Source organism: Leptopilina heterotoma, unplaced genomic scaffold (genome assembly GCF_015476425.1).
Source record: "Leptopilina heterotoma isolate Lh14 unplaced genomic scaffold, ASM1547642v1 Lhet_17, whole genome shotgun sequence".
Classification (NCBI taxonomy): Eukaryota; Metazoa; Arthropoda; class Insecta; order Hymenoptera; family Figitidae; genus Leptopilina; species Leptopilina heterotoma.
The window spans coordinates 2928744-2955751 of record NW_025110886.1 but is presented as its reverse complement, the minus strand read 5'-3'; the positions used below and the strand labels follow the sequence as shown (position 1 = coordinate 2955751).

General features: G+C 27.3%; 1 protein-coding gene and 1 long non-coding RNA gene across 2 annotated transcripts in view; one reads left to right on the top strand and one right to left on the bottom strand.

Annotated features, from left to right (window-relative positions):
- LOC122499573 (dnaJ homolog subfamily C member 13) overlaps positions 1-21651 on the top strand; it is a 55272-nt gene extending 33621 nt beyond the window's left edge. The window contains exons 11-19 of the mRNA XM_043608014.1: positions 9389-9901; positions 12565-13143; positions 15449-15893; positions 16305-16587; positions 18257-18470; positions 18725-18910; positions 19052-19192; positions 20120-20360; positions 21304-21651. Of these exons, the coding sequence (XP_043463949.1) occupies positions 9389-9901; positions 12565-13143; positions 15449-15893; positions 16305-16587; positions 18257-18470; positions 18725-18910; positions 19052-19192; positions 20120-20360; positions 21304-21416 (2715 nt within the window). The 3' untranslated portion in view covers positions 21417-21651. The remainder of the gene's footprint in view (positions 1-9388; positions 9902-12564; positions 13144-15448; positions 15894-16304; positions 16588-18256; positions 18471-18724; positions 18911-19051; positions 19193-20119; positions 20361-21303) is intronic.
- On the bottom strand, positions 21159-24985 carry LOC122499574. Its single transcript, XR_006301344.1, has 2 exons — positions 24626-24985; positions 21159-21372 (listed from the first exon to the last, which is right to left on the bottom strand). It is a non-coding gene; the product is annotated as an uncharacterized LOC122499574 (long non-coding RNA).
- Positions 24986-27008: the final 2023 nt, after the last annotated feature.

The window sequence follows — 27008 nt, the reverse complement described above, 5'->3', positions numbered from 1 at the left end:
AAATTAAATTATTTAAAAACTTGTTGATAAAATTCTTTATGAGAATTCAAATTCGAGAAACATTCAATTATTTAATAAACTAGCCAAATTATCCGCGCGCAAGCGCGCGGGAATGTTGTATTGCAATGTTTATTGTAAACAATTTCAAGTCATTTTAATTTATGTAATTTTTAAAGAAATACTTATTATGACACATAACTAAAAAAACTAATAATTAGAATTAAATTTTCAAATTATATTATATTTTTAAACTTTAAAGTACATAAAAAAAATTTAACAAATTTTGATACTAATTTCAAATTTTACATCAGATTTTCAAAATTGAAAACTTCTTGTACGAGGTAAATTAAATTTCGCAAAAATTGATATTTAATACCTAAATTAAAAATAATCTTCAACTTTCTGAACAAAGAATATAAATAATATTTTTTTTAGAGAATTTTTACTACCTTAAATTCGCTAATTTTCAAAAAAATTTCGTAAAAATCAATTATTTAACAAAATTTTATGCAATTTATTTTTCACAATAATTTAATTACTGTCACTAATAATAAAATTTTTCATGAAAAGTCAATTTTTAAAAAAAATTTTTTCATTAAATTCTAAGCAAGAATTTAATTATTTTCATAAATAATAAAACTCATCGAAAAATTTCAATTATTTTCATTACTATTTTAAATTAATAATCGAAAAATTCAGTTATTTTCACAAATAAAGTTTTTACACAATAATTCAATTATTTAAAATAATAAAATTTTCATAATATTTATTATATTTCGAAAAAAATAATTATTTAAAACAATGTTTATAAAATTCTAATGAAGAATTCACTTACTTTCAAAAATAATAAAAATTTTTACAAAAATTCAATTCTTTTTAAATATTTTGTTGGAAACTTTAATTTATTAGCAAAACTGTAGTAATTATTAGGTTTTAAGCCGGGTTCAAAATAATAAAAGTCACTTGATTTAAATAAAAGAAAGATTAAAACAAAACTTTAATGGTTAAGAAGATGACATAATGTTTAATTCGTTCGCACAATGTTACTTTTCGCACAATATTCGCGTGTTCGTACTTCGCTCTCTAATCGCTCATTCAGACATCACGCCTCGACCTCGCCATGATGCTAACTGTCCGCCTTTTCGGTCTATGCGAACCAAACGAAACTTACGTTCATTCATACGGTGATTTATCGTGAATTACGTACAATAAGGCGCTAACATTCGGTCATCCTGACAGAGAACTCGTCCTCGAGTGATATTCGGAGTTACATAAAGAAAAAATAAGAAAATTTACATGTTAGAATTGTCGTAACGCTGTGGACGTCGTACAACTCTCTTCGATCGTCGTAAATGATTCCTATCCGACGTGTCGGATTCCACATCACTATCAACCAAGTCATTATTCGAGTTTAATTGAATGTTATCAGTAAAAGGTGTTGATTGATCCTCATCAGATTGAGGATCATTCGAATCAGAGTCATCTTCAACCGAAGGAGGATGCCATAATTTTAATTGACTCGCGTGGGCCGTAGCTGCATAACGACGACCATTAGAATCAATATTCAAATCAGCTACGCCGTAAGTATCTCCTAATAAAATTTTTGTGACTACAAGTGGACCGCGAAATTTCTTTTGGAGCTTGGTTGATTCCCCAGTGATTTCCGGCACGTTTGACATGTAAACAATGTCGCCAACATCGAATTTTACATTTTTAGTATGACGTTTATCGTATCTTAATTTGTACATTTGTTGATTTTTGTCGATTTTCATTCTTGCTTCGTCTTGTAATTCGAGTGGATTCGAGTAACGATCTACAGTAAGCAATTGTAATAGGCCTTCATCGTGGCAATTTATGTAGCCGTACAATAATTCGAACGGAGTTTTACCGGTGGCTTTATTCGGGGACGAATTTAAATCGCGTTGGACTTTCTTTAATTGAATAACCCAGTCTTTTGCGTCGGGTTTCGAAACACACGCTTGAATCGCTGGGATGAGAGTACGATTGACTCTCTCTACAAGACCATTTGCTTGTGGGTGTCTAGGTGAATTTAACGAATGTTCGATACCGTGTCTTTCACAAAATTCGCTAAAGATTTTAGATGTGAAACAAGTGCCTCTATCGCTTATTATTTTACGCGGAGCTCCAAAATCAAGAATAAAATTTTCAAAAGCTTTAACTACATTGATAGCTTTAGTGTTAGTGGTCGCTGTCAAAATTACAAATTTCGTAAGAGTATCGGTAATGACGAGAATGAATTTATTTTGGTGAGTAGCGGTTATTAACGGTCCAATGTGATCAACGTGAATGAGAGCAAACGGTCTCTCACCAGGTTTTATTGGATGTAATTCGCCGGCAGGCTTTCCTGTTTTCGATTTACAAATAATGCACTGAATGCAGCTTCGTATGTGTTGTCGAACATATGATTTCATTCCCGCAAAAAAGTAAAGTTCTCGAATATTAGAAACAGTGCGGTCAAGTCCCGCATGACTTCGAAGATCGTGGTGTCGAATAACAATACTTTTTCGGAGCGATTTTGGAACGACGTATAACAATTTGTTATTTTCACGCTTGTAAAGAATAGAATTCTTTAATTCGTAACCTGTAACTTCGTTTCTTTCGTGAGTTGTTCTCTCGATAACTGGTTTCAAAAGAATCTCGCGTTTACTTCGTAGGAATTCATCAGCGTATTGAAAGAGTGTAATCTCATCGTCGGGAGTTACAATGGAAAAGATTCCGAGAACGTTATCGCAACGTTCTTCTTCAAGATCGGGGGGCTCAACGGGTGCGCGACTTAATGCGTCAACGTGACACATTTTGACTCCGGGTCGATGAACTATTTCATAATTGAATTCTGAGAGTGCTAACGACCATCTTACAATTTGCGGGTTTTTCGTTTTATGAGTGTTTAAATACAGTAAAGCACTGCAGTCGGTCACAATCTTAAATGGGATGTTAATCAGCCAATTTCTTAATCGGATGACTGCCCAAACAATAACATTAAGCTCGAGTTTGCTCGAGTGGTAATTTCGCTCCGGATCGCTAGTTCGTCTGCTGATTGCATAAACAAGATGCAATTTCCCATCACTGGAACGTTGCATCAACATTGCTCCGAGACCTAGTGCACTCGCATCAGTATGGAGTTCTGTTTCTCGATCGGGGCAAAACGGCTGTAAAATCGGGTCGGTAGTTAATTGTTTTATCAACTCGCGAAAAGAATTTTCTTCAAGCTCGGTCCATTTAAAACTGTTATTTGTCTTAAGTAAGTCGTATAACGGGGATGCAATTACCGCAAACCTAGGCACAAAACGTCTGAAAAAGCTACATAAACCAAGAAATTGTCGAACTTTATGAATATCACGAGGTATTGGAAATTCCGCGATTGCTCGAAGTTTATCATTACCGGGTTTGATTCCAACTGACGAAATTTCAAAACCGAGATAAGTGACAGATGATTTTAAAAAGTTACACTTCTTTAAATTAATCGTTAGTCCGGCATCAAGAAGTGCTTTCATAACCGAGATCAATTTTTCACGTAAATCCGTCCAACTATTACCGAGTAACAAAATGTCATCTAAGTAAAATAAAACGTTCCGATCTCGTAATGGTCCTAAAACGCGATACATTAATTTTGAAAAATAAAATGGAGCATTCATGAGACCGAACATCATTCGAGTGAACTCGCCTGTCTCGTCCGGAGTTATAAAGGCAGTCTTCTCTCTCGCAGCAGCTGATAAGGGTACTTGCATGTAACCTAAAGCAAGATCAATAACAATAAACAGATTACATTCACCGATTTTTGACAGCTGATCGTCGATGCTTGGAAGGGGAAAATGAATTCTCACGGTTTGTTTGTTTACCGGCCGATAATCTGCAACGATACGAGGTTCACCATTTTTCTTTTTAATCAGAAACAACGAACTTGCATATTTTGAATTTGTGTCTCGGATAAATCCAAGTTTTCTATACTCACTAATAATATTTCTCATTTTTACCCGTTCAGTGTCGCTCGCAGGAATTGGTTTTCTAAAGGGAGGGATACTACCCGGTTTTATTTCAATGTCCATTTCGATAAGGTTCGTACAACCCAATTCACTTAAATTCTTAGCTATAGCGCCGCGAAAAGAGTTTAATATACCTACAAGGTCATCAATTACTTCCCTGGATTGATCTAAGTCGAAAATGATGTCTTCCTTCGTAATTGGTTCTCGGGTGGAATTCGGAGTGTGAAAATCCTGTAGAGGAATAACCTCCGCCCGTTCGATTACTGTTCCTTTGGCGATGGATTTTGGTTCGGCGTTGAAGTTCATGACTGGAACTTGAATTGGACTGCTCGACGACAAAACACTAATAAAATTTATTGAATTTGGTGGGAGAATAACGTTATCTTCCAAAACCAAATTTTCCACTGCATGATTCGTCACTGGTAAATTAGAAAATTTTTCGAATTCACTTGTCACAAACACGAGACTGTCACCGACCTTGTGATAATCCACGTAAGGTGAATCGGTGAAAGATCGCCCCACTAAAACATCCAACGAGTGAAAATTATCAGGAACTATTACAAGTCTCACTTCCGGCACTACGATTCCATCAATCGACAAATTGCACTTGACATATCCAGGACAACAGTTGGTAAAATGTTCCGGTCCGAAGCTCTTCAATACAACGTCTTCTCGAACAACATTAAATTCGTGCTTTATAACTGCTGAGGCTTTTATCGTGCACTCCGCTGCACCTGGGTCGATTAAAGCTGAAAGATTTATTCCATCTACGGTTATCTCTTTTATATATTTATGAATAGAAATGTCTTGTTTCGCAATGTTTACCTGATTGACGATGGAGTTTACCGAATTTCCATTTTCGTTACAATGCCTTTGAGTATGGCCTTCCTTGTTACATTTACTGCATCTTTCCGATTTCGAAGGTCCAGGGCAATTTCTAGAAATGTGTCCGAACAGCTGACAGTTGTAGCACTTCAATTGGCCATCAGCATTTCTAATAGGCGGCCGTTTATCTGGATTGTTGACAGGATTACTTCTCGAAAATGTATTATTGTCCTGCGGTTCGGTTTTGGTGACGTTGTGAGGTGTTGCAATATACGGTTTCTTGTCGGGTATTACTTTATAATTTTCCTTCGATGCTTTTATTCTTTCTCGTCGCTGATCATTTAATCTCTCGTTAGCCAACATGTCGTGCAATAAATTCTCGACATCTGAATGAGTGCGGGCTGCCATTGACGAACAAAGGTCACGAGACCATAATCCAATTAAAACTTGTTCTTTAATCTCCAAAAACGATAATTTTAAGTCACTACACAATTTCACTTTGTTGTAAAAATAAGTTGTTAACATTTCATTTTTATCTTGCACTCGATCAGACATTTTTTTCCACTTCACCGTTAAGGTTTCTGTCACTACAAAAGATTTACGAAATGCTTCACAAAACCCACTCCACGAATATTGATGAGCGTTGTTTAATCGAAACCAGTCTAATGCACCGTCTTTCAGATGAGATCTGGCGGTCTCCAGCGCGAAATTGTCGGGCCAGCAGTGAAGAAGTTTCATACTTTCGAGAGATTTAATCCAATCGTTAGCTTTTGATGTTCCCATTTCACCAGAATAGTTGTCAATGTTTCCACTTAAGTCTGGCATAATATGGTAGTTGAGGTTAGGATTTCGAGTGTTTTCAGAAATGGAATTGTTCGTCAATCTTTCACACATTTGTAACATCAACTGATCTCTGCGTCTCCCGTCTTCAATTAGATTAAGAATGAGATTTTGCATGTGATTATTCGCTAAAGGATCGTCGAGTGTATCGGCGTATTGTCTCGGTGAAGGTTGATTTTGAGCAGCGGGAGTGGAGAGGATGTCACGACGAACATGTAGATTCTGCTGAGAAAAATTTCCAGTGCCATCTCGTGTGTGAAAAGAATCATCTTCGTATCGGTTACCGATGGTAGTACTTTGGTTATCAACGCCAGGTCTTCGGGTATTTTCGTGTACTCGGCTTAAAGATGGCGCGCATATACCTCTACCACGTCCAAATGATAGGCGATTTTGCGGCAATAAATTCGTTGATGGTCTGTTTAAAGGCGTAGAAAAATCCTCTTGGTTAGCCAATCTATGGGGGTTTTGAATTTGTTCTTGAAAATCCTCGAATTGTTGAGCGGTGATGCTTCCTTCCTCGTTCGACATTTTTATCTTTGTATTAGTTCACGCGGCACGGTCAAGTTTAAACACGTTTAGCGTCCGCCATTAGCACATGCTGATTTAGAAAAAATCGTTTCAATCGCGTCAAAGTTAATAAAAGGGAAAACAACGTACGCGTCACGTAATAAAATAAACAATAAAGTCTCCCTTTTATCCCACTTCTGAATGTTGGAAACTTTAATTTATTAGCAAAACTGTAGTAATTATTAGGTTTTAAGCCGGGTTCAAAATAATAAAAGTCACTTGATTTAAATAAAAGAAAGATTAAAACAAAACTTTAATGGTTAAGAAGATGACATAATGTTTAATTCGTTCGCACAATGTTACTTTTCGCACAATATTCGCGTGTTCGTACTTCGCTCTCTAATCGCTCATTCAGACATCACGCCTCGACCTCGCCATGATGCTAACTGTCCGCCTTTTCGGTCTATGCGAACCAAACGAAACTTACGTTCATTCATACGGTGATTTATCGTGAATTACGTACAATAAGGCGCTAACAATTTTAATAAATTTTTCTGCAATAATTCAATTATTTTCAAAAATAATAATATTCTTCTCTGTAATTCAATTATTTTTGAGAATATAATAATAAAATTCTATTCAAATTAAAAACCATTCAATTATTTTCATAAGTAATAAAATTCATAGGAGGATTTCAATTATTTTTAATACAATTTTACAGGAATTGCTCAAAAATTTTAATTATTCTTAAAAACTTAATTTTAATTCCTCGAAAAAATAAATTATTTAAAAAAATGTTTTTTTTAAATTCTATGGAAGAATTGAATAATTATTTTAAAAAATTTAATAAAATTGTTCGAAAGAAATTAATTGTTTTAAATACGATTTTAATTAAATTTTTTTGAAATAATTCAATTTTTTAAATTTTAATAACATTTTTCTAAGAATTCAATTATTTACACGAATAATTTTTTGAAAGAAAAATTATTAAAGATTATTAAAGATAAATAAAAAAATTACCCCCGAAAATTCAATTATTTTGAGGTACCTATTTTAATAAATTTTTTTTCAAAATTCAATTATTTTCATAAATAACAATATTCATCACAATAATTCAATTATTTTTAAAAATAATAAATTTCTTCTTGGAAATTCCATTATTTTAAAAAATTCTAATAAATCGTTTGCAATAATTCTATTATTTTCATAAATAATAAACTGTTTTTTAGGAATTTAATTATTTTCAAAAAAATTTAATAAAATTTCCCACAGCTATTCAATTATTGACAAATTTTTTAATAGAACTCTTTGTAAAATTTAACTATCTTTAAAAACTTTTCGCAATTCAATGATTTTCAATATATACTATTTCATAAAATTTCCAAACAGAATTCAATTATTTAAAAAATGTTTTGTAAAAATTTAATTCTTTTCATAAATAATAAAAATTTTCATTAATTCAATTATTTAAATTAGAATTTGCATAAAATTATTCGAAAGAAAGGAATTATTTAAAAATTTTTATAAAATTCTTCGCATGAATTAAATTATTTTGAATTCTTTCATGAATAATAAAATTCGTAGCAGAAATTCAATTTATTAGCAGGATAAGAAAAAAGTAAATATTTTTTATGAAAATTAGGAAAAAGTCAGGAAAATAAAAAATATGGAATGGAAATTTTGTCAATTTTGTGAAGTGAATAAAACGAGTTTTTTTTCTTTTTTTTTGACATTAAAAAAAATGAAAATAACCCACAAAAATTAATATTCAAAACAAACAAATGAATGCAGATAATTTGCTAACGGAAAGGAAACTTACGATTATTATAATGTATTATATTTATGTATTTTTGTATTTAAATAAATGAATTTGAAATGAGTTTCAGTTAAAATATTAGATAATAATTGAATATTAAAAGCATTAAAGTGTGAATTTTTACAAATAATTGAAATTTTGTAAAATTGAATTGTAAACAAATGAATTTGAAAATTTTCAAAAAACTTTTCCGAAAATTATTAAAAATAATGCTTTTATAGAAGAATTTTAGTTAAAAACACGAAAAGAAATTTTAATTTTGGAAAAGTTACAAATTACTGCAGAAATTCAATTATTTTTAAGAGTAATAACATTCTTTCTAAAAATTAAATTCTATTGTTTAAATATAATAAAATTCTTCTTAGGGATTCAATTATTTTGGCAAATAATAAAACTTATCGCAGAATTTCAATTATCTATTTCTAATACAATTTTAATCAAATTTCTCGAAAAATATAATTATTACCTATGAAAAATATTATTAAAATTCGTCGGAAGAATTCAATTATTTAAATATTTGTTGATAAAATTCTTTATGGGAATTGAATTTTAAGAAACATTCAATTTTTCAATAAGTTATTTATTTTTGTATTTAAATAATTTAATTCTAGTAGAATTTTCTAATAAAAATTGATTTAAAAATGAATTTAAGTTAAAATTTTAAATAATAATTGAATATTAAAAGCAATATTGCGTGAATATTTGGAAATAATTTAATTTTGAAATTAATTTTTTTGAAAAAGTTTAATTGAATTTTTTTTATATTGTTTGAAGTTTTTATTTTCTAATATATATATATATATATATATATTTAATTGAAGAATTTACGAATACATAATTGAAATTTCGTAAAATTGAATATTGTATAAAAAAATGGATTTGAAAATTGTCAAAGAACTTTTTCTAAAATTATTAAAAATAATCGATTTAAAGAAGAATTTTAGTTAAAAATTCTTGAAAATAATAATTGAATTGATAATGATTTTATCACTCGGTCATCTTTAATTACTATAAAACATGAAGAAACGATCACTCCGAGTCGAAGACTTCGAGTTATCGATATCTTCATGTTTTATATAAAAAATTTAATTTATAGTTTTAAGTAAAATGTTCTCTTATTTGACTCGGACTATTTATATTTTTGTTAGTTTGTAATTATTAATTATTATTAACTAATAATTAATAATATTATTAATATTATTAATAATAATTTATAATAATTTATATAATATTAATTAGCTCCCCAATTTTTCATTTTTGGTGCGTAAAGTCTGTATTTTTAAATACTTTCACTGGTTTGAGCCCTGAAAAATATACAGATCAATTAAATTTATAAATTTAACATTTGTCAAAAACGCTTTAAATGATTATTAAAAATCTTATGATTTTGTTCCAGGACAAGTTTGAAGCTGTAAATCAAGCTTATGAATTTCTATGTAGTCGAAGTTGTTGGACAACAGACGGCCCAAATCCCGATAATATTGTTTTAATTTTAAGAACGCAAAGTATTCTATTTCACCGATATAAAACAGAATTGGAACCGTACAAGTATGCCGGGTATGGACAGATTATTACAACAATACAAATGGAAACTGCGGATGATCAATTGTTTTCAAAGTCCACACCTTTATTATCAGCAGCAAGTGAACTTGTTTACCATACGGTTAATTGCTCGAAATTAAACGCCGAAGAATTAAGAAGAGAAAATGGTTTAGAAGTTCTTCTAGAGGCTTACACGAGATGTGTCTCAGTACTGAATAAATCGAGTAAACCTACTGAAGCTGCAGTTCAAGTTTGTATACATATCACAAAATGTTTCTCCGTCGCTGGATCGTTCAGAGGATGTAGGGATAAAATCATCGAATTACCTCAATTGGTTAAAGATCTATGTAGAATATTACAATTTAAGGTAAGTTATAATGTAATTATTTATCTTTCTTTGTGATTTTTGATTTAGTTCTACTTTAATGAATAATTACATAAAATTCATTTATGTCTCAAATTCAATTAGTTGAATTTATCTTTAGAATTTTTATTGAATTTAATAATTACTACATTTTTAAATAATCCAATGAAATAGGAAAATGAAAACCTTCGCTTGGACGCATAGGCTCAAGCCTAATAAATTGTTCCCTAGAATTTATAAGAAAATTCTAAACTTTTTTGTCTTTCTTGTTTGCCTCATAAACTATGAAATTACCACGAATTCTAATACAAAATCTTCAAATTTTTCTATTTCTGATAATAATTTTTTTTTAAATAACTTAATTCTTGAATTATCACAAAATTATTATTTATAAATTATTTAATGAATAATCTTACTTAAATATCTTAAAATTAATTGAATTTTAATAGAGTTGCGTTTACAATTTTTATAAATAGATGAACTTCAAAAGGATTTAATTTTTCATTTTATCAAATTTCAATTCTGAATGAATTCAATTATAAATTTTAAACAAAAATTAGTTCTTTTTTATTTTAATGATTTAAACTATTTTCAAATTAGTTGAATTTTTTAAATTATACTTAATTATTTCAAAAGTTTAAACCCAATTCTTCGAAAGAATTCAATTATCTTGATAAATAAGCAAATTCTTTCTAGAAATTCAATTATTTTCAAGTATTTTAATAAAAATTTTTTGCAAAATTCAAATATTTTCATAAATAAAAATATTCATCAAAAGAATTTAATTATTATTTTCAAAAGTATTAAAATTCTTTGCAGAAATTCAATTACGATCAAAAATTTTGATAACATTTTTGACTAAATTTTAACTATTTTCTTGTATTCAATGATTTTCAATATCTACTTTAATAAAATTTCCCAAAAGAATTCAATTATTTAAAACAAATTTTGATAAAATTCTACGAAAGCATTCAATTTTCATAAATAATAAAAATTTAACAGGAATTCAATTAATTTTAAAAATTTTCCACAATTCAATGACTTTAATATCTACCTATTTTAATAAAATATACAAAAAAAATTCAATTATATACCTATTTAAAAAAAAATTTAATAAAATTCAACGCCAACATCTATAAAAATTTTACAGGAATTCAATTATTAACAAATTTTTTATAAATTTCTGCGCAATAATTCAATTATTTTCATAAAATTATTTTTATAATTATTTTTATAAAAAATAAAATTCTTTGTAAGAATTCAATTATTATCATAAATAATAAAACTCATCGTAGAATTTCAATTATTTTTAATACTATAATTGAATATTAAAAGCATTATAGCGTGAATTTTTAGAAATAATTTAATTTTGAAAAGGTTTCAAATTAAAATTATTTGAAAATCTGAATTTTTTATATTTTTAACTAACAATTCTGTAAAATAAATTTTTTTGGAAAAGATTAATTGAAATTTTGTTGAAATTATTTAAAGTTTTTATTTTCTATTGTATATTTAATTAAAGAATTTTCAAATAATTGAAAATTCGTAAAATTGATTTTTTAAACAAATAAATTTAAAAATTCTCGAAGAAATTTTTAAAAACTTTTTAAAAAATCATTAAAAGTAATTAATTTAAAGAAGAATTTTAGTTAAAAATTCGGGAAAATAATAATTAAATTGAAATGATGAAAATAATTTTGAAAAAGTTTAAATAAAAGTTTTCTTATAATATAAAATAATAATTTTATCACTCGGTAATCTTTAATTAATTAATTATAAAACATGAAGATATCGATTGCTCCAATCACTCAGAGAGATCGATTTCTTCATGTTTTATAACAATTTTTTATAAGTTGTTTAATTTCAAAAAGTTTTAAAATTTGAAATTTTTGAAAATCTTAATTCCTGTGGAAAAATAATAATAATTAAATATTTATTTAAAAAAGAAGTTATTGTTGTTTTCGAATAATTTTACAATTAAAGAAATTCGTAAATAAATGTAAAAGAACATTTTTTTGAGTAAAATTTTTTTTTAAATTCAAAAATTTTCAATTAAAATTTGTAAATTAACAAATGGAATTTATAAACATTTTTTTCCTTTATTTTTAAAAAACTTTGAATTTTATTAAAACAATTGTTATTAAGAAATAGAAATGAGGCAAATTATTTCCTTATGAAAATTGAGAATTTTCTACAAAAATATTAAGAAACGGAAATATTTAATGTTTTTTTTTTCAAAAGAAAAATAAATTAAAAATTTCCTATTTTTTATAATTGAAAAGGAGAAAAATTAGCAGAATTTAGATCAGTCACACGAAATTTGTTATAAAAAGAAGCAGATAATAAAGAAAATAGGTATATTTTTTATTTGTTAATCATAATTTTTTTTATATTTTCTAATTTCAAATATTATTTTATTATAAATCATGAAAAAATGCCTGTTTATTTTCGATTTGTCAAAGAATATTTTTTAAAGAAAGAAAAACACAAGCATACAAAAAAACTAACTTCAAAGTGTTGACAGACAGGAAAAATAAAAGAATACGAAGATTATTATAGTTAAAATTAAAATAAAATAATTATTTACATTTATAGAATGTGGTTTTTATTTTATTTAATTTCTGTTAATTATATTTATAATGATAATTATGATTGTTCATCCGCAGCACTTAAAGAAGTTATGTTCAGTGACTACAGATTGCATTTCTTCTCTGGCTGCGGATAGTATACTTCAAATGCAATTGTTACAATCTGGAGCGTTGTATCACCTTCTTTTCTTTATGTTCAATTACGATTACACATTGGAAGAGGGAGGCGTGGAAAGAAATGAAAATGATAATTTGCAAGAAGTTTCAAATAATCTCGCAAAACTGGCTGTTAGAGCTTGTGCTCGATTAGGTGGATATATGAAAGGAGAAGATGAAACGCCTGTCAATCCAGTGACAGTGATGACACTGGAAAAGTTGCTTACGCCTTATTTATCAAGACAACTGTCAAGCGATAAACCAAAAGAAATCCTGAAGACTCTAAACTCCAATTGTTATAATCCATACATGATTTGGGATAACAGTACAAGAGCGGAATTGATTGAATATTTAAAAAGTCAACGACAAAATAAATTTGGTAGCAAGCCAAATATGCAACATGACTTCATTGATCTTACGTATAGCGCTCATAAAAATGAATTGATCATAGGCGAAATATACGTTAAAATTTACAATGAACAACCTACATTTCCCATTGAGGTAAGTGAAAATTTTAATTGTCAATTAATAATCTTTCTTATAAACTTGTCAATAAAATAAGGCACATACATAGTCTTTAGAATTCTACATTTCATAGAATTTTATTTTAAACTATTTTCAGTTTTTTTAAATTTTTCTTAATTGACTTTAAATTACAGATTGAAAATTTTCATTCATTTTTTAATTAACACACTTTTTATTTAAAATAATTTTTATATAAAAAAATTTTATTTATAAGAATTAAAGAGAACAGACTTCGCACTCGATAATTCATTTTAAAACAGTAGCAAAAAGTAGCTTTCTAACTAAACAAAAGTATGTAGTAAAAAATAGCTATAGAAAAATTAAACTTGACGACAAAAAAAACTCATTTTAGACACTTCACAAAACTGACGAACATTCCATATTTTTTATTTTCCTGACTTTTTCCTAATTTTCATCAAAAAAATTTACTTCTTTCTTATCCTGCTAATAAATTGAATTCCTCCAACGAATTTTATTATTCATGAAAGAATTTAAATATTTATAAAAATAATTTAATTCTTTTGTCAAGAATTTTATTTAAATAATTATTGATTTCTTTCGACTAATTTTATGCAAATTCTAATTTAAATAATTGAATTCCTGAGGAATTTTTATTATTCATGGAAAGAATTAAATTCTTACGAAGATTTTCACAAAAAAAAATGTTTTAACAATTGAATTCTGTTTGGAAAGATTATGAAAATAGTAGATATTGAAAGTCATTGAATTGCGAAAAGGTTTTAAAAATAATCAAAACAAAGAATTCTATTAGAATTCTTGAGAGAATAATTGAATATCTCTGTGGCATTTTATTAAATTTTTTTGAATTCTTAAAAAGCATTTTATTATTTATGAAAATAATTGAATTCTTGCGAACGATTTTATTATAATTTTTTAAAATAATTGAATTTTGCAAAGAATTTTATTAAAATGTCTCAAAATAATTGAATTTTCGGGAATAGTTTTTTTATTTATCGACATAATTGAATTTTTTCAAAGATTTATTTATGTAAATAATTGAATTCTTGGGAAGAATTTTATTTAAAACTAAAAGAATAATAATTGAGGCTTCGGATCTTAAAAGGGCACTTTCAGCATTGATATTAAATGGTAGAAGTGCCCTTTTTTTAGACAAAAAAATTTTAATTAAAATTGTATTTAAAATAATTGATTTCTTTTGAAAAATTTTATTTTAATATTTGAAAACAATTAGATTTCTGTGAAAAATTCTAATATTTTTGTAAATAATTGAATTCTTCCAAAAAATAAAAAAAAAAACATTTTTTTAAATAATGTAAAATTATATTAAAAATAATTGAAATCCAGCAGTGAATTTTATTATTTATGAAAAATATTGAATTCCTGAAAAGAATTTTATTAGAATTTTAAAAAATAATTGGATTTCCAAGAAAAAATTTATTACTTTTAAAAATATTTGAATTCTTGTGATGAATATTATTATTTATAAAAATAAATAAATTTTGCAAAGAATTTTATTAAAATATTTGAAAATAATTGAACACCTGTGAAAAAGTTTAATATTTTTGTAAATAATTGAATTCTTCCAAAAAATTTTTTTTAATAATTGATTTTTTCGAAGAATTGAAATTAAATTTTTAAGAATAATTTTTTTTGAGCAATTCTTGTAAAATTGTATTAAAAATAATTGAAATCCAGCAATTTATTTTATTGTTTATGAAAATAATTGAATAATTGCAAAGAATTTTATTAAATTTTTCGAAAATAATTGAATTCCTGAGAAGAATTTTGTTATTTATGAAAATAATTGAATTATTGAGAAAAATTTTATTCAAATGTTTAAAAAGAATTGAATTTCTGTGAAAAAGTTTGTTATCTTTGAAAAATAATAATTAAATTAGTCATAAGAATTTTATAAACATTGTTTTAAATAATTAATTTTTTCAAAATATATTAAATATTATGAAAATTTTATTTTTATTAATTGAATTCTTGTGGAAAACTTTATTTGTGAAAACAATTGAATTTTTGATTAATTAATTTAAAATAGTATTAAAAATAATTGAAATTCTTCGATTTATTATTTATGAAAATAATTGAATTCTTTTGCGAAATTTGATGATGAATTTCGAATATTTTTTTTAAAACAATTGAATCGTTTTAAAGAATTTGATTATAATTTTTGAGAATAGTTTTTTCATATCTAGTATTAACGAATTTAGTAGTAGAAATTCTAAAAAATAACAGAAATAGTAGCTTTTAGTCCAAAGTACTGCATAATAATAATTATGAATTTTTGCAGAATTCAAAAGGTTTCACCATTGATTTGTTAGAGTTTTTATCAAAATATTCGGAATATTTAATTTCCCTTGATGGAATAACTTTAGCAGAAAAAGATAACGAAAAATTGAGGCACATCGTAATGTCTCTTGAGGGATTGAAGAATATTATTAAAAATAATCCTGACGTCGAAATACAGTGCATTGGACATTTTAAATTATTATTTCAACTTTTAAGTTGTAACAATAATAATAATAATAATTTTAAGGCGATACAAAAAGGTGCCTTAGAAGTAATTATCAACGTTACGAAAAATCAGGAGTGCGTTAATGATATTGCAGCAAACGATGTTGTAGTCCATTTACTTTTGTGTCTAAATACGTTGAAGGATTCACAGCTCCAAATTCTTGAAGCATTGTATGCTTTAATGAGTACGACGAAGATTGTGAAAGATGCTTTAAATAAAGGTAATTGAAAGTAAATATGTGACCAGTCCAAGAAACAAAGGAGCTTTGGTGTGAAAAAATAATTTTTCACTTTTTTGCCAATTCGGATAGAATTTGAGACGTTGTCTCATATTTTTTAAAAATTTAACAGATTTTGAAAATTTTAAAAATTTGACATCGTATTCGTAATCGAACCTTAAAAACCCCCGAGTAATGAATTTCAAGCGAATCCAATGCATTTTAAAATTCGTCTGCCATATTGGATCCACCATTTTGAGTTTTTAAAATCTAATACCCCTTTTTTCTAGACCAGGTCACATATATAATTTAATCGCTTAAAATTTAAAAAGTAATCACTGTAAATGAGAAATAATTCTGTTATTCTAAAAAGAAAAAGAATTATTGTTATTTATTTATTTTATGTTTTAACAGGTGCTGTTATATACATTCTCGATTTATTTTGCAATTCAAATAACGCACAAGTCCGTGAAGCTGCAGCAGAGTTACTTGCTAAAATGTCTTCCGATAAATTAGCAGGTCCCAAAGTGAAATTAGATTTGTCCAAGTTCCTGCCACGATTGTTTAGCGAAGCAATTCGAGATGCTCCAAAGCAATGTGTCCATATGTTCGAGTCGAAGCAGGAAAATCCGGAATTAATTTGGGACGATCACTCCAAAATAAAAGTGTCTAAATTGATTGCCGAATTAAAGGATGAGTAAGTTAATTTTTTGCTGAAACTTTATTTTAGACCTATAATTATACATTTTGATAATTTTTTTACTTTAAGGTAGTTCTCCGGCTGTTACTCTTGAAAAATTGATTTTCGATAGATTTTCTTCAAATTTTGAAAAAATGTTTCCTCAAGTGCCCTTTAAATGTGGTAAAAATTTCCAAACCCTTTGCGATGCTAAATTTTGAGTTATTCAAGTTCAAACTTTCACTTTTATATGCGATTATGTTAAAAATAAAAAATGTCAACCACAATATCTCGTTCTTTGACATGGCAAAGGGTTTTGAAATTTTTCCCACATTTAAAGGGCACCCGAAGAAACACTTTCTCAAAATTTGAAGAAAATCTATCGAAAATCAATTTTTACAAGAATAGCAGCCGGAGAACTATCTTAATGCATAAAATATATTGTAATTTTGTTATTTTCGTTTCAAACTTTCCTCATTTCAATGATTTTCAATATCTACTATTTTAATAAATTTCCCAAAAGAATTCAATTTTTTAAAAAAATTGTCCTCAAACATTTACAAATTATTTTCATAAATAATCAAAATTGCACTGGAATTCAATTATTAACAAATTTTTTGTAAATTTCTTCTCAATAATTCAATTAATTTCATAAATAATAAATTTTTTTTATTAATTTAATTATTTTTATGAATAATAAATTTGTTTTAGGAATTCAATTATTTTCATAAATAATAATAAAGCTCATCGCAGAATTTTAATTATTTTTAGTACAATTTTAATCGTATTCCTCGAAAAATGTAATTATTCTTAAAAATTTGATTAAAATTAGTCAAAAGAATTCAATTATTTAAAAATTTGTTGATAAAATTTTAAAAAACATTCAATTTAATAAATTATTTACTTTTGTATTTAAACAATTAAATAATTTTGAAAAGGTTTCAAATGAAAATATTTGAAAATTAGAATTTTCAATACTTTTGAAGAATTATTTTTTTTGAAAAAGTTTAATTTAATTTTTTTGTAAATAATTTGAAGTCACATGGAAATTTTTCCAAATTCTCAGAAATTTTCCAATATTTTCATAAGGAAATTTTCCTAAACGTTTGACAGAATTTTTCCAAACTTTTGGGATTTTTGTACACTATTTCATGAGAATGTTTCTAAAGTCATAGAAAGTTTTCGATAATTTTTTAGAAAAATTCCCTTATCTATGTTAGTAAATTTTTCTAAACAATTAGTGGAATTTGCTTCCTAAATTTTTTTGGAAAAATTTCCCAAATTTTCCTAACAATATTCTTAATATAAAATAATCATAATACTTGTATACCACCTAAGTTGTTTAATTTCAAAAAGGTTTAAAATTTGGAATTTTTGAAAATCTCAATTCCTGTGTAAAAATAATAATTAAATATTTATTTAAAAAATAAGTTATTGATGTTTTCGAGTAAATTTACAATTAAAGAAATTCATAAATAAATAGGAAACAAGATTAAGTTTTTAGTTCATTTTATCCAAGTTAATCTATTTATAAAGCCTTTATTTCATTGACAAAAGCATTTTTTAAATAAATTCACATGCAGGATAAAAAAAATATAATATACAGCAAAACAGCTACAAATGTTTGATTTTCAAACTCGCAACCAAGCCCCAATGCACTCTACTCTAAATCTTGTTTTTATTTTAGACATTATAACATCCAGAAGCGAAATCCAAACGCATTGCTGAAATTGGCTGATGCACAGAATAATGTAGACCCAGCTACGAATGAGCCTGTTGTAGGAGGAGTTTACCTAAGATTATTTATTGCTAGTCCAACGTGGGCTCTTAGAAAACCGAAAGAATTTTTAAGTGAGCTTATGGAAACAATCTTAAATTTAATGTCCAGGGAAAAGACTGATGTATGTATTATAAACGCAAATATAATTCATCTGTCATTCCATTATATTCCAACCAAAGTCGTTGCTGACTAATTTTTAAAAATTATAATACTTTGTAGGAATATCATTTCGTAATCTTGAGACCTTAAATAATATTCCTACAAAATATTATAATTTTAAAAAATTATTCGGCTTTGGTTGAAATATAATGGAATGACTCTCATGTTTATATGAAAATGTCGTAAAAAGTTTATAATTTTTATTGTCATTTTCAGTCAGATATGCTAGAATTAACAACTCAAGCTTTAGTAAATCTATTGCAAGCACAACCAAACTTAGCGGACCAAATACCTTCCTTAGGTCACATACCACGTTTATGCCGACAAATGTCAATACGGAATAATCAGCCATCCGTTTACAAAGCTGCAATATTAATATTACATCAATTAGCAAATAGTGAGGTAAAATTTTCAAATTTTTATTTATTTTCCCTGTTTAATAATAGCAATATAATTTTTGCTTATTTTATTATAATAAATTATAATTTTTTTTCTTTTATTACCTACTATTTACAATAATATAAGTTTTGAACTTATTTTCAGGTTTGCATATCATCCATTAGCCAAACGGATTGTATAAGTCCATTGAAACATGCAATGCAATCTAGAAAAGATATGATTGCTATTGTTTGTGAAACGTTAAATAGGTTGTTTTTAACAAACGAGGATCGCCTTATTAAACAAGTAAATGCTTTTTCTTCTTGATACATACATGTATATTGTATTTTTTAGTTTTAATTCTTTGGCAGATTTTTATCTAGTATAAAATAATTAATTTTGAATTAAGAGAGTTAAGGGCATCCGGGAAATAATACTGGTTTCGTGATAGATGTCTCATTTAAAAATAAAAGAATATTTTGAGTCGGGATTTTTTGGTAAATATAGAGAAATGCTCTGGGACCAGCGGTCCTCTCGGAATTTAGAGAAATTTTGATAAATAATTATTGAAAAAAATTGTTTAAATATACGGAAAAAGGGGTTTTGAACGGTTCAGTATAGACGTCTCATTTTGAGAGAATAAAATATTTCGAGTTCATATTTGGAGGGGTGATAGAGGAAGACTCTCCGAGGAGCGGCCCTTTCCGTTTTTGCAATAATTTTGCGAGGAAATTATTTTATTAACGATTGAAAGTGGAATAATTTGAGATTAATACATTTCCTTAGTTCAAGTCGCGACCACTTCCGAGAATTGGCGCCACCTCCTTGACCACTGACACATAGATCCACTTGTCTGTGTGCTCGCCGCCATATTGTCCGAAACTTTCGCCAAAAATACAACTTTTGTAATTTCGTTTTTCAATATTTATTTCAAAAATTACTTGCAATTTTCGAGAATATTCTTTATCATCATGAATTACCCTAATTATCATGATAAATCGGAACTAAATATCTCTAATTATTTAGGAGTGAGACGACACGCGGGAAAACACTTTTTGGGCTTGATTTTTCCCGGATGCCCTTAAGCAACATTTTTGCAAGTAAAAATATTCTAATGATTCCGAATTATGATACTGGAAAGTGATGATGTTCATAAAAATGCCGTATTTCTTTATTTTTATTAAATAGTAATATGTAATTATAATTTTTAGTAACAGTAAAATATATTTTTAGGCTTTAGAAGCAGATATGGTACCTTATCTTTTAAATATATTGGAAGGAAAAACAGAAATATTTGAGAATGTTGCCACCACAAGAGCGCAAATTGTTAAAGCTTTGAAAGCAATGGCCCAAAATTTTTTGTTGGGGGAGAAAGTCAATGAAATTCTTGAAAAATCTCCTGTTTGGGCAGAATACAAAGACCAGAGACACGATTTATTTATATCAAGTGGACCAACATTGTGCTATCTTCCAGGTAATAAATTAATATTATACAAGACTACATCAATTTTATATAAGGGTTAGATTTTCTCAAGTGGACCTTAAATTTTCAAAAGTTGAAATTTATCCGTGTAAATGTGCAAAAAGATAGTTCTACTAGAGTTACGAATAACCTGTAAATTTCATTAAAAAATATTCAATTGTTTATTTTTTATAAAAAATTGAAATTTTATGCATAGCATTTTTAAAAAATGCATAAATTTGACAAAAATTGACGAAACTTGATGATTCTTTTTGCAAATTAACTATGAAATTCCAAACTTTATAAAAATAATAATTTTTACTCCATCGAAACTTTTAATTTGTTATAAAAAATAATTATTTATTATAAACAAATTAAAAATAAAACGTGTTCTGGATAATCATATTCAATTTTATAAATAAGAACTTGAAGAGAATTTATTAAGGATTGCATATCAAAAAGAAAAAATTGTTTCAAGCAAATATTTTATTAATTATGAATTTTTTAAAAATATTTTTTAATGAAATTTACAGGTTATTCGTAACTCTAGTAGAACTATCTTTTTGCACATTTACACGGATAAATTTCAACTTTTGAAAATTTAAGGTCCACTTGAGAAAATCTAACCCATAATAAATGCGACATAGGTAGTGTATTCAAAAATTTTGTAACATTTTTAAAAATTTTGTGTTGAACACAAATTCTGAGAACAACCTTTTTTATCAGGTTAAGCTTTCGAAAAATTATAACAATTAAAAATAGTGATTTTTTAATTTTTGAAACAAACAATCCTTCAATTAAGAAACTCGATACTTTTATAAAACTTAATTTCTTCACACAATAATTAAAAATGTTATACATAATAATAATTCTTGTACTTGTAATTCTTGCGTGAACTGATGAAAAGTAAATTAGCAATTTATTTATTGTACTAATTTTTGTGTGTTTAAATTAGCTGGAACACCGATGTCTGCCGGTTATCTTACAGCAGGACCAAGTGCAGCAATACCATCTGGCCCACCACCTGTTGAAAAAGAAGATAATTCACTAAATCGTAACGATTTTTGACATGTCTGATTCAAAAAGTGATGAGGATTAACTACGTTTATCTTGTAAAGAAAATTTGAAATTGTTTTTTACCGTGATGTTATAAATATTAATTTACTCTAACATTCATTGTATTATGGGTTCGTTATTGAAATCTTGAAGTAGAGAGCTTTTATTTAATTGTACATTGAAACTTTCATGTCAAATAATCTCATATTTTACCCTTTTTATAATAAAAAAGTTAACATATTTTTTACCGTTTTTGAACTCTTATTCCTGTAAGGGACCGTCCATAAATTACGTAAGGCATTTTTCTTACATTTTGACCCATGCATCCACGTCTGTAAGGCTCCGTAAGATTTTGAACACCCCCCCCCCCCCCTATCTTACGTAAGTTTTTGCTTAGGTATTTTTTACGAGAATTTACTAGTAGCATTGCAAAAAATTGTTCATAAAATGAATTAATAAACAAATGTTTGGTGTTTAGTTCTGTATTTCTTAGAATATACTTAATTTATATAAAATTTATTAAACATATTTTCCTTTGGTCAAAATAATAAATATTAATGCAGAAATTTAGCTTAATATTAACATCTTTGGTATTGGGACAAAAATTGTCCACCCACCCCCCCCCACCCAAATGACCTTACGTAATTTATGGACGGCCCCTAACAGCACGAAGAAACATTAAATACCACTACTTCACATGGTCTCAAAATTTTAATATGTTACTATTACATTCTATGGAAAACTGACTTACGTTATACAGGCTTCGCACTCATATACTAAAAGTTACTATTTACGACTTTTTTTACAATTTGTTACTATTTTGATACTTTTTTCAGATTTCCAACACTAAAAGCTACTTTTTTTCTTTCTTTTTTTCACAAATTCCATTAGTTTAAATCCAACAATAATTGAAATAAAGAAATTATTTTCAAAATTTTAATAGAATTCTTAGAAACACTTTAAATAATTTTAATAAAATTCTTTAAAACGATTCAATTATTTTCAAAAATTTTAAGAAAATTTTTTTAGCAAGAATTCAATTATTTTTCTAAATAACGAAATTCTTTGCTAAAATTCAATTATTTTTACAATCTATTATTTTAATAAAATTTTCCAAAAAGATTCAATTATTTAAAAAAATTTTTAATAAAATTCCTTGCAAAAACTCTAATTATTTTCATAAATAATACCATTTTAACAGATTTCCAATTATTTAAAATACAATTTTCATTCAATTTTTTGAAAATTTTAAATAAATTCACTTAAAAAATGCAATTATTCTTAAATTTTATTTTCAATTATTTTTTAAAATTTTGATAAAATACTATATATAGAAATTCAAGTTTATAAAATAATGAATTATTTAATTCATTATTTCTTTTTGTATTTAAATAATTGAATTTTCATAGAATTTTCTAACAAGAATTTATTTAAAAATGAATTTCAGTTCAAGTTTTAGAATTTACACTAATACTTTAAGTCCACTAATAATTGAAATAATTAAATTCTTCTCCGAATTCCAATTATTTCCAGAAATTTTAATAAAATTCTTAGCAAAATTTTAATTATTATTTTAAAAAAATTTTCTCAATTCATTGATTCTTAATAGGTATCTACTATTTAATAAAAATTTTCCAAAAGAAATCAATTATTTAAAAAAATATTAATAAAATTCTATGCAAACATTCAATTGTTTTCATAAAATAATAGAAATTGCACAGGAATTCAATTATTTACAAATTTTTTATAAATTACTTCTAAATATTTCAATTATTTTCATAAATAATAAAATTTTTATAAGGATTCAATTATTAACGTAAATAAAATTCTTTTTAGGAATTCAATTATTTTCATAAAAAATAATAAAACTCATTGCAGAATTTCAATTATTTTTATTACAATTTTAATGGACTTTCTCGACCAGTGTAATTATTCTTAAAACTTTTATTAAAATTCGTCAAAAGAATTCAATTATCTAAAAATTTGTTGATAAAACTCTTTATGAGAATTCAATTATTAAATAAATTGTTTTTTATTATTATTTAAGTAATTAAATTCTATTAGAAGCGTTATAATACGAAATTTATAGAAATAATTAAATTTTAACAGATTTTTAAATAGTTTGTCTTTGAAAATTTTGATTTTTATAAAACTGTAATAATATTCAAATATTTAACATAACAAATTAATTATTTATTATTTTCCAAAAGTCAAGGAAATACTGAATGCAATTTTTGTGAATCGTTTGAAACGAGTTTTTTTAATCGTCAAATTTAATTTTTCGATAGCTACTTTTTACTACTTTCTTCAGTATTAAAGCTACTTTTTTAAAAGTAATTATCGAGTGCGAAGCCTGGTTATAGAAATAACTGTTGAGACTATCAAATTTCACGCATTTAGTATACCTTTTACGGTTCTTCTTAACGTGACTAACAAAAATTGGTATGTTTTTTAATAAAAGAAGAGAATAATTTTTAAAATGTTAGAAAGCTATAAATTTCTATAAAAAGCAACATCAGAAAATAATGTCTATAACAGACTCATAGATACTACAGCGATATTTGGAGCTAATGGTTGAAGAAATTTATAAGGAATTTCACTGTAATTATATAGGTATACATAAACATATCTTAAATATTATTATATTTCGTTAACATTCGTTAAATCTAACGCAACCCTTCCTGATTGTGTGAACCACATTCGGTACCCGTTCGGTTCCAGGTGGAAAATCTCAATAAAAACGCGTAAAATGGTTTAAAAAAATTATTCAAGTTATTAAATTATTATTTCAAGAGATGCAATATTTGAGATGAAGTATGTTGTAAATAATTAGATATTAATATGTTTTGTGTAAAGTGCTCACCTGTCAGTTTAACAGGGATGTGGAATTTTGTTAAATTTTAAACCCAGTATATAAAATGTTCTAAAAATATTCTTCCAAAAAGGATATAGATTTTTAAATATCTAAAGTGCTAAACTGTCACTTCAGATATTTCAATCATATTGACAACAACAACAGTAAAATTTGTAATACACTTTTTATCCACTGTAAAATATAATGTATCATTTCACAGAACAAATTAAGGTACATATATTCATTATTCTTTAATTATAGCAGACTTAGTAGGAACGCTATGAAATCGATTTTTTGAGACAGATTTACTTCTCTTTTTCGTCGATATTCACTAGATTTTTAATTTGTAATAAAACTATATACCTACTAGCTCATGTAAGTTTGTGAATACAGGTTGCGGTGTGCAACATTAGTTTTTAAGAGTACTTTTGTACGAATGGGCAAGTCCCGTATATGTTGAATAAATAAATAGATAATATGACATTTTCGACAAAAGTTGGATGAAAAAATTGCCATGTGCTATAAGCTATAAACGAGACATGTCAGTGACCAGTGATGCCACTATGTGGATTACCCAGGGTGTTTTCGACGTTGACACTCTGAGCGCTCTGAAAGTACGAAACGTGGTTGGTTGGGCTAGGGGAATTCTGAATGTTGATTGGCTGAACTTCAAAATTCATAGTTTTATGCTCTGGTTTCCACACTCTGTATCGCTCGGACCTTTGATACCGAGCGATACAGAGTGTGGAAACCAGAGCATAAAACTATGAATTTTGAAGTTCAGCCAATCAACATTCAGAATTCCCCTAGCCCAACCAACCACGTTTCGTACTTTCAGAGCGCTCAGAGTGTCAACGTCGAAAACACCCCCAGTAATGTGGGGAATTTGAGTACATTAAAATTTAAATGAAGGTAAATCCCACTAGTGTCTTCAAATAATAGTAACTCCTTGATTTTTGTAACATTATTTTAATAACAATAAAAGGGGTCATCCATAAAGAATATGATACTTAATTTTGGAAATTTTAACCCCCCTCATGCCTTTTCCATTAATGAGTAACATGGAGCATGATATTTCACGGACCCTCCCTAACCCCCTAAAGTATCACATATGCTTTATGGACGCCCCCGAAATAAATAGAAATATTAATGATAAATGAGTGATCAAATGTGACTAATTGCCGGTAAGTATACAACAAATGTTAACGAAATAAATGCATCAAATTTAATTTATAAACGATAATGGCGAAGGTATAGTCAGATAAAAGTCTAATTTTGTAAAATAAAAATTAATTTAAATAAATAATAAAAATTTTTTGTTTAGCTGCGCAATCTATCATAAAATGAAAATTTTTTTAAAATACTTTAAAGTATATTGTAATCATTATTGTAAAATCAAATTAAAATGTGACTTGGTGACTTTAATTTATTCACGGTTATAAAAAGTATATAGCAATATTCAATAATAAAATAAATAATTAAATTTGAAATTTTTTGATTTTTCGAATTTTTTAAAAAAGTTTGATTTCTTCTGTTCCATCCATTCCGCTGTTCAGAATTAAGGTACTGCCACAGCTCGCTGCTGCCTGCGCAGGCAGCTGAGATACAATGAGAGTAAAGGCGCTAGCACAGCTCCTACTGCCTGCCTGCAGGTTGACATGGTAACACATAAGAGTAAGAGAGTCAGAAAATTCAAATTAAATGTTTTTTCTCTCTCACTCTTATGGCGCCTGCCTGCGCAGGCAGGCAGGCAGTGAGGTGAGAGTGTACCTTAAGGGAGAAAGAAAATTCAAATTCATGATTTTTCTCCCTCACTCTCATTGTATCTCAGCTGCCTGCGCAGGCAGCAGCGAGCTGTGGCAGTGTCTTTAAGGTACTCGCACAGCCCTGCATGCGAGTTTTGTGTGTCACAAATACATTTGTCAAAGGTGGTCAGAAAAGCGTTAATCCGTTTCGTAAATTAAAGGCGCTTGTATACCTCCACGTTTCTGAGTATATCAGAAACGTCCAGCGTTTTGATTGGCTTTTTTGGAAATTCTCTATGAGCACAGCCAATCAAAACGCTGGACGTTTCTGATATACAGTAGAACCCCGGTTATCCGAGCTCGCTTTATCCGAGGTCTCGATTATCCGAGGTGGCCTCAGAAGAGGATATACCGCTTTATCCGAGTATTGCGGCTGGCCTAGTCCGAGTTATCCGAGTTGCGACATTAAAAAAAGTTCAATAATATTTGAAAATTTTTTGTTATTTTAATAAATTACATAAGTTATTATGAAATATGAATATAAAAATCCCTTTCTCGTTTATATTAGAGACTTTTTTATAAATAAAATGTTAAATTACGTATATATTATAATAAAAGTCCGTTTTATCCGAGTTTTCGTTTTATCCGAGGTAGGTCCGCTCTCTAAATTTGAATCAGCGAAAAGTCGCTGATTCACCAGCCCAGAGTATGCAGCTGATTCAATCAGCGTATATACACTGATGAAACAGCGTATATGCACTGATTTTCCAGCGTATATACGCTGTTTCATCAGCTGCATACTCTGGGCTGGTGAATCAGCGACTTTTCGCTGATTCAAATTTAGAGAGCGGTCCACATTAGCTCGGATAATCGGGGTTCTACTGTACTCAGAAACGTGGAGGTATACAAGCGCCTTAACTCCGTTAATTTTTTCGTTAAGGGCATTTGAACCATTATGACGTCACAGTTTGTCCAAAGCATTTGTTCTAAATATGTGACGTCATA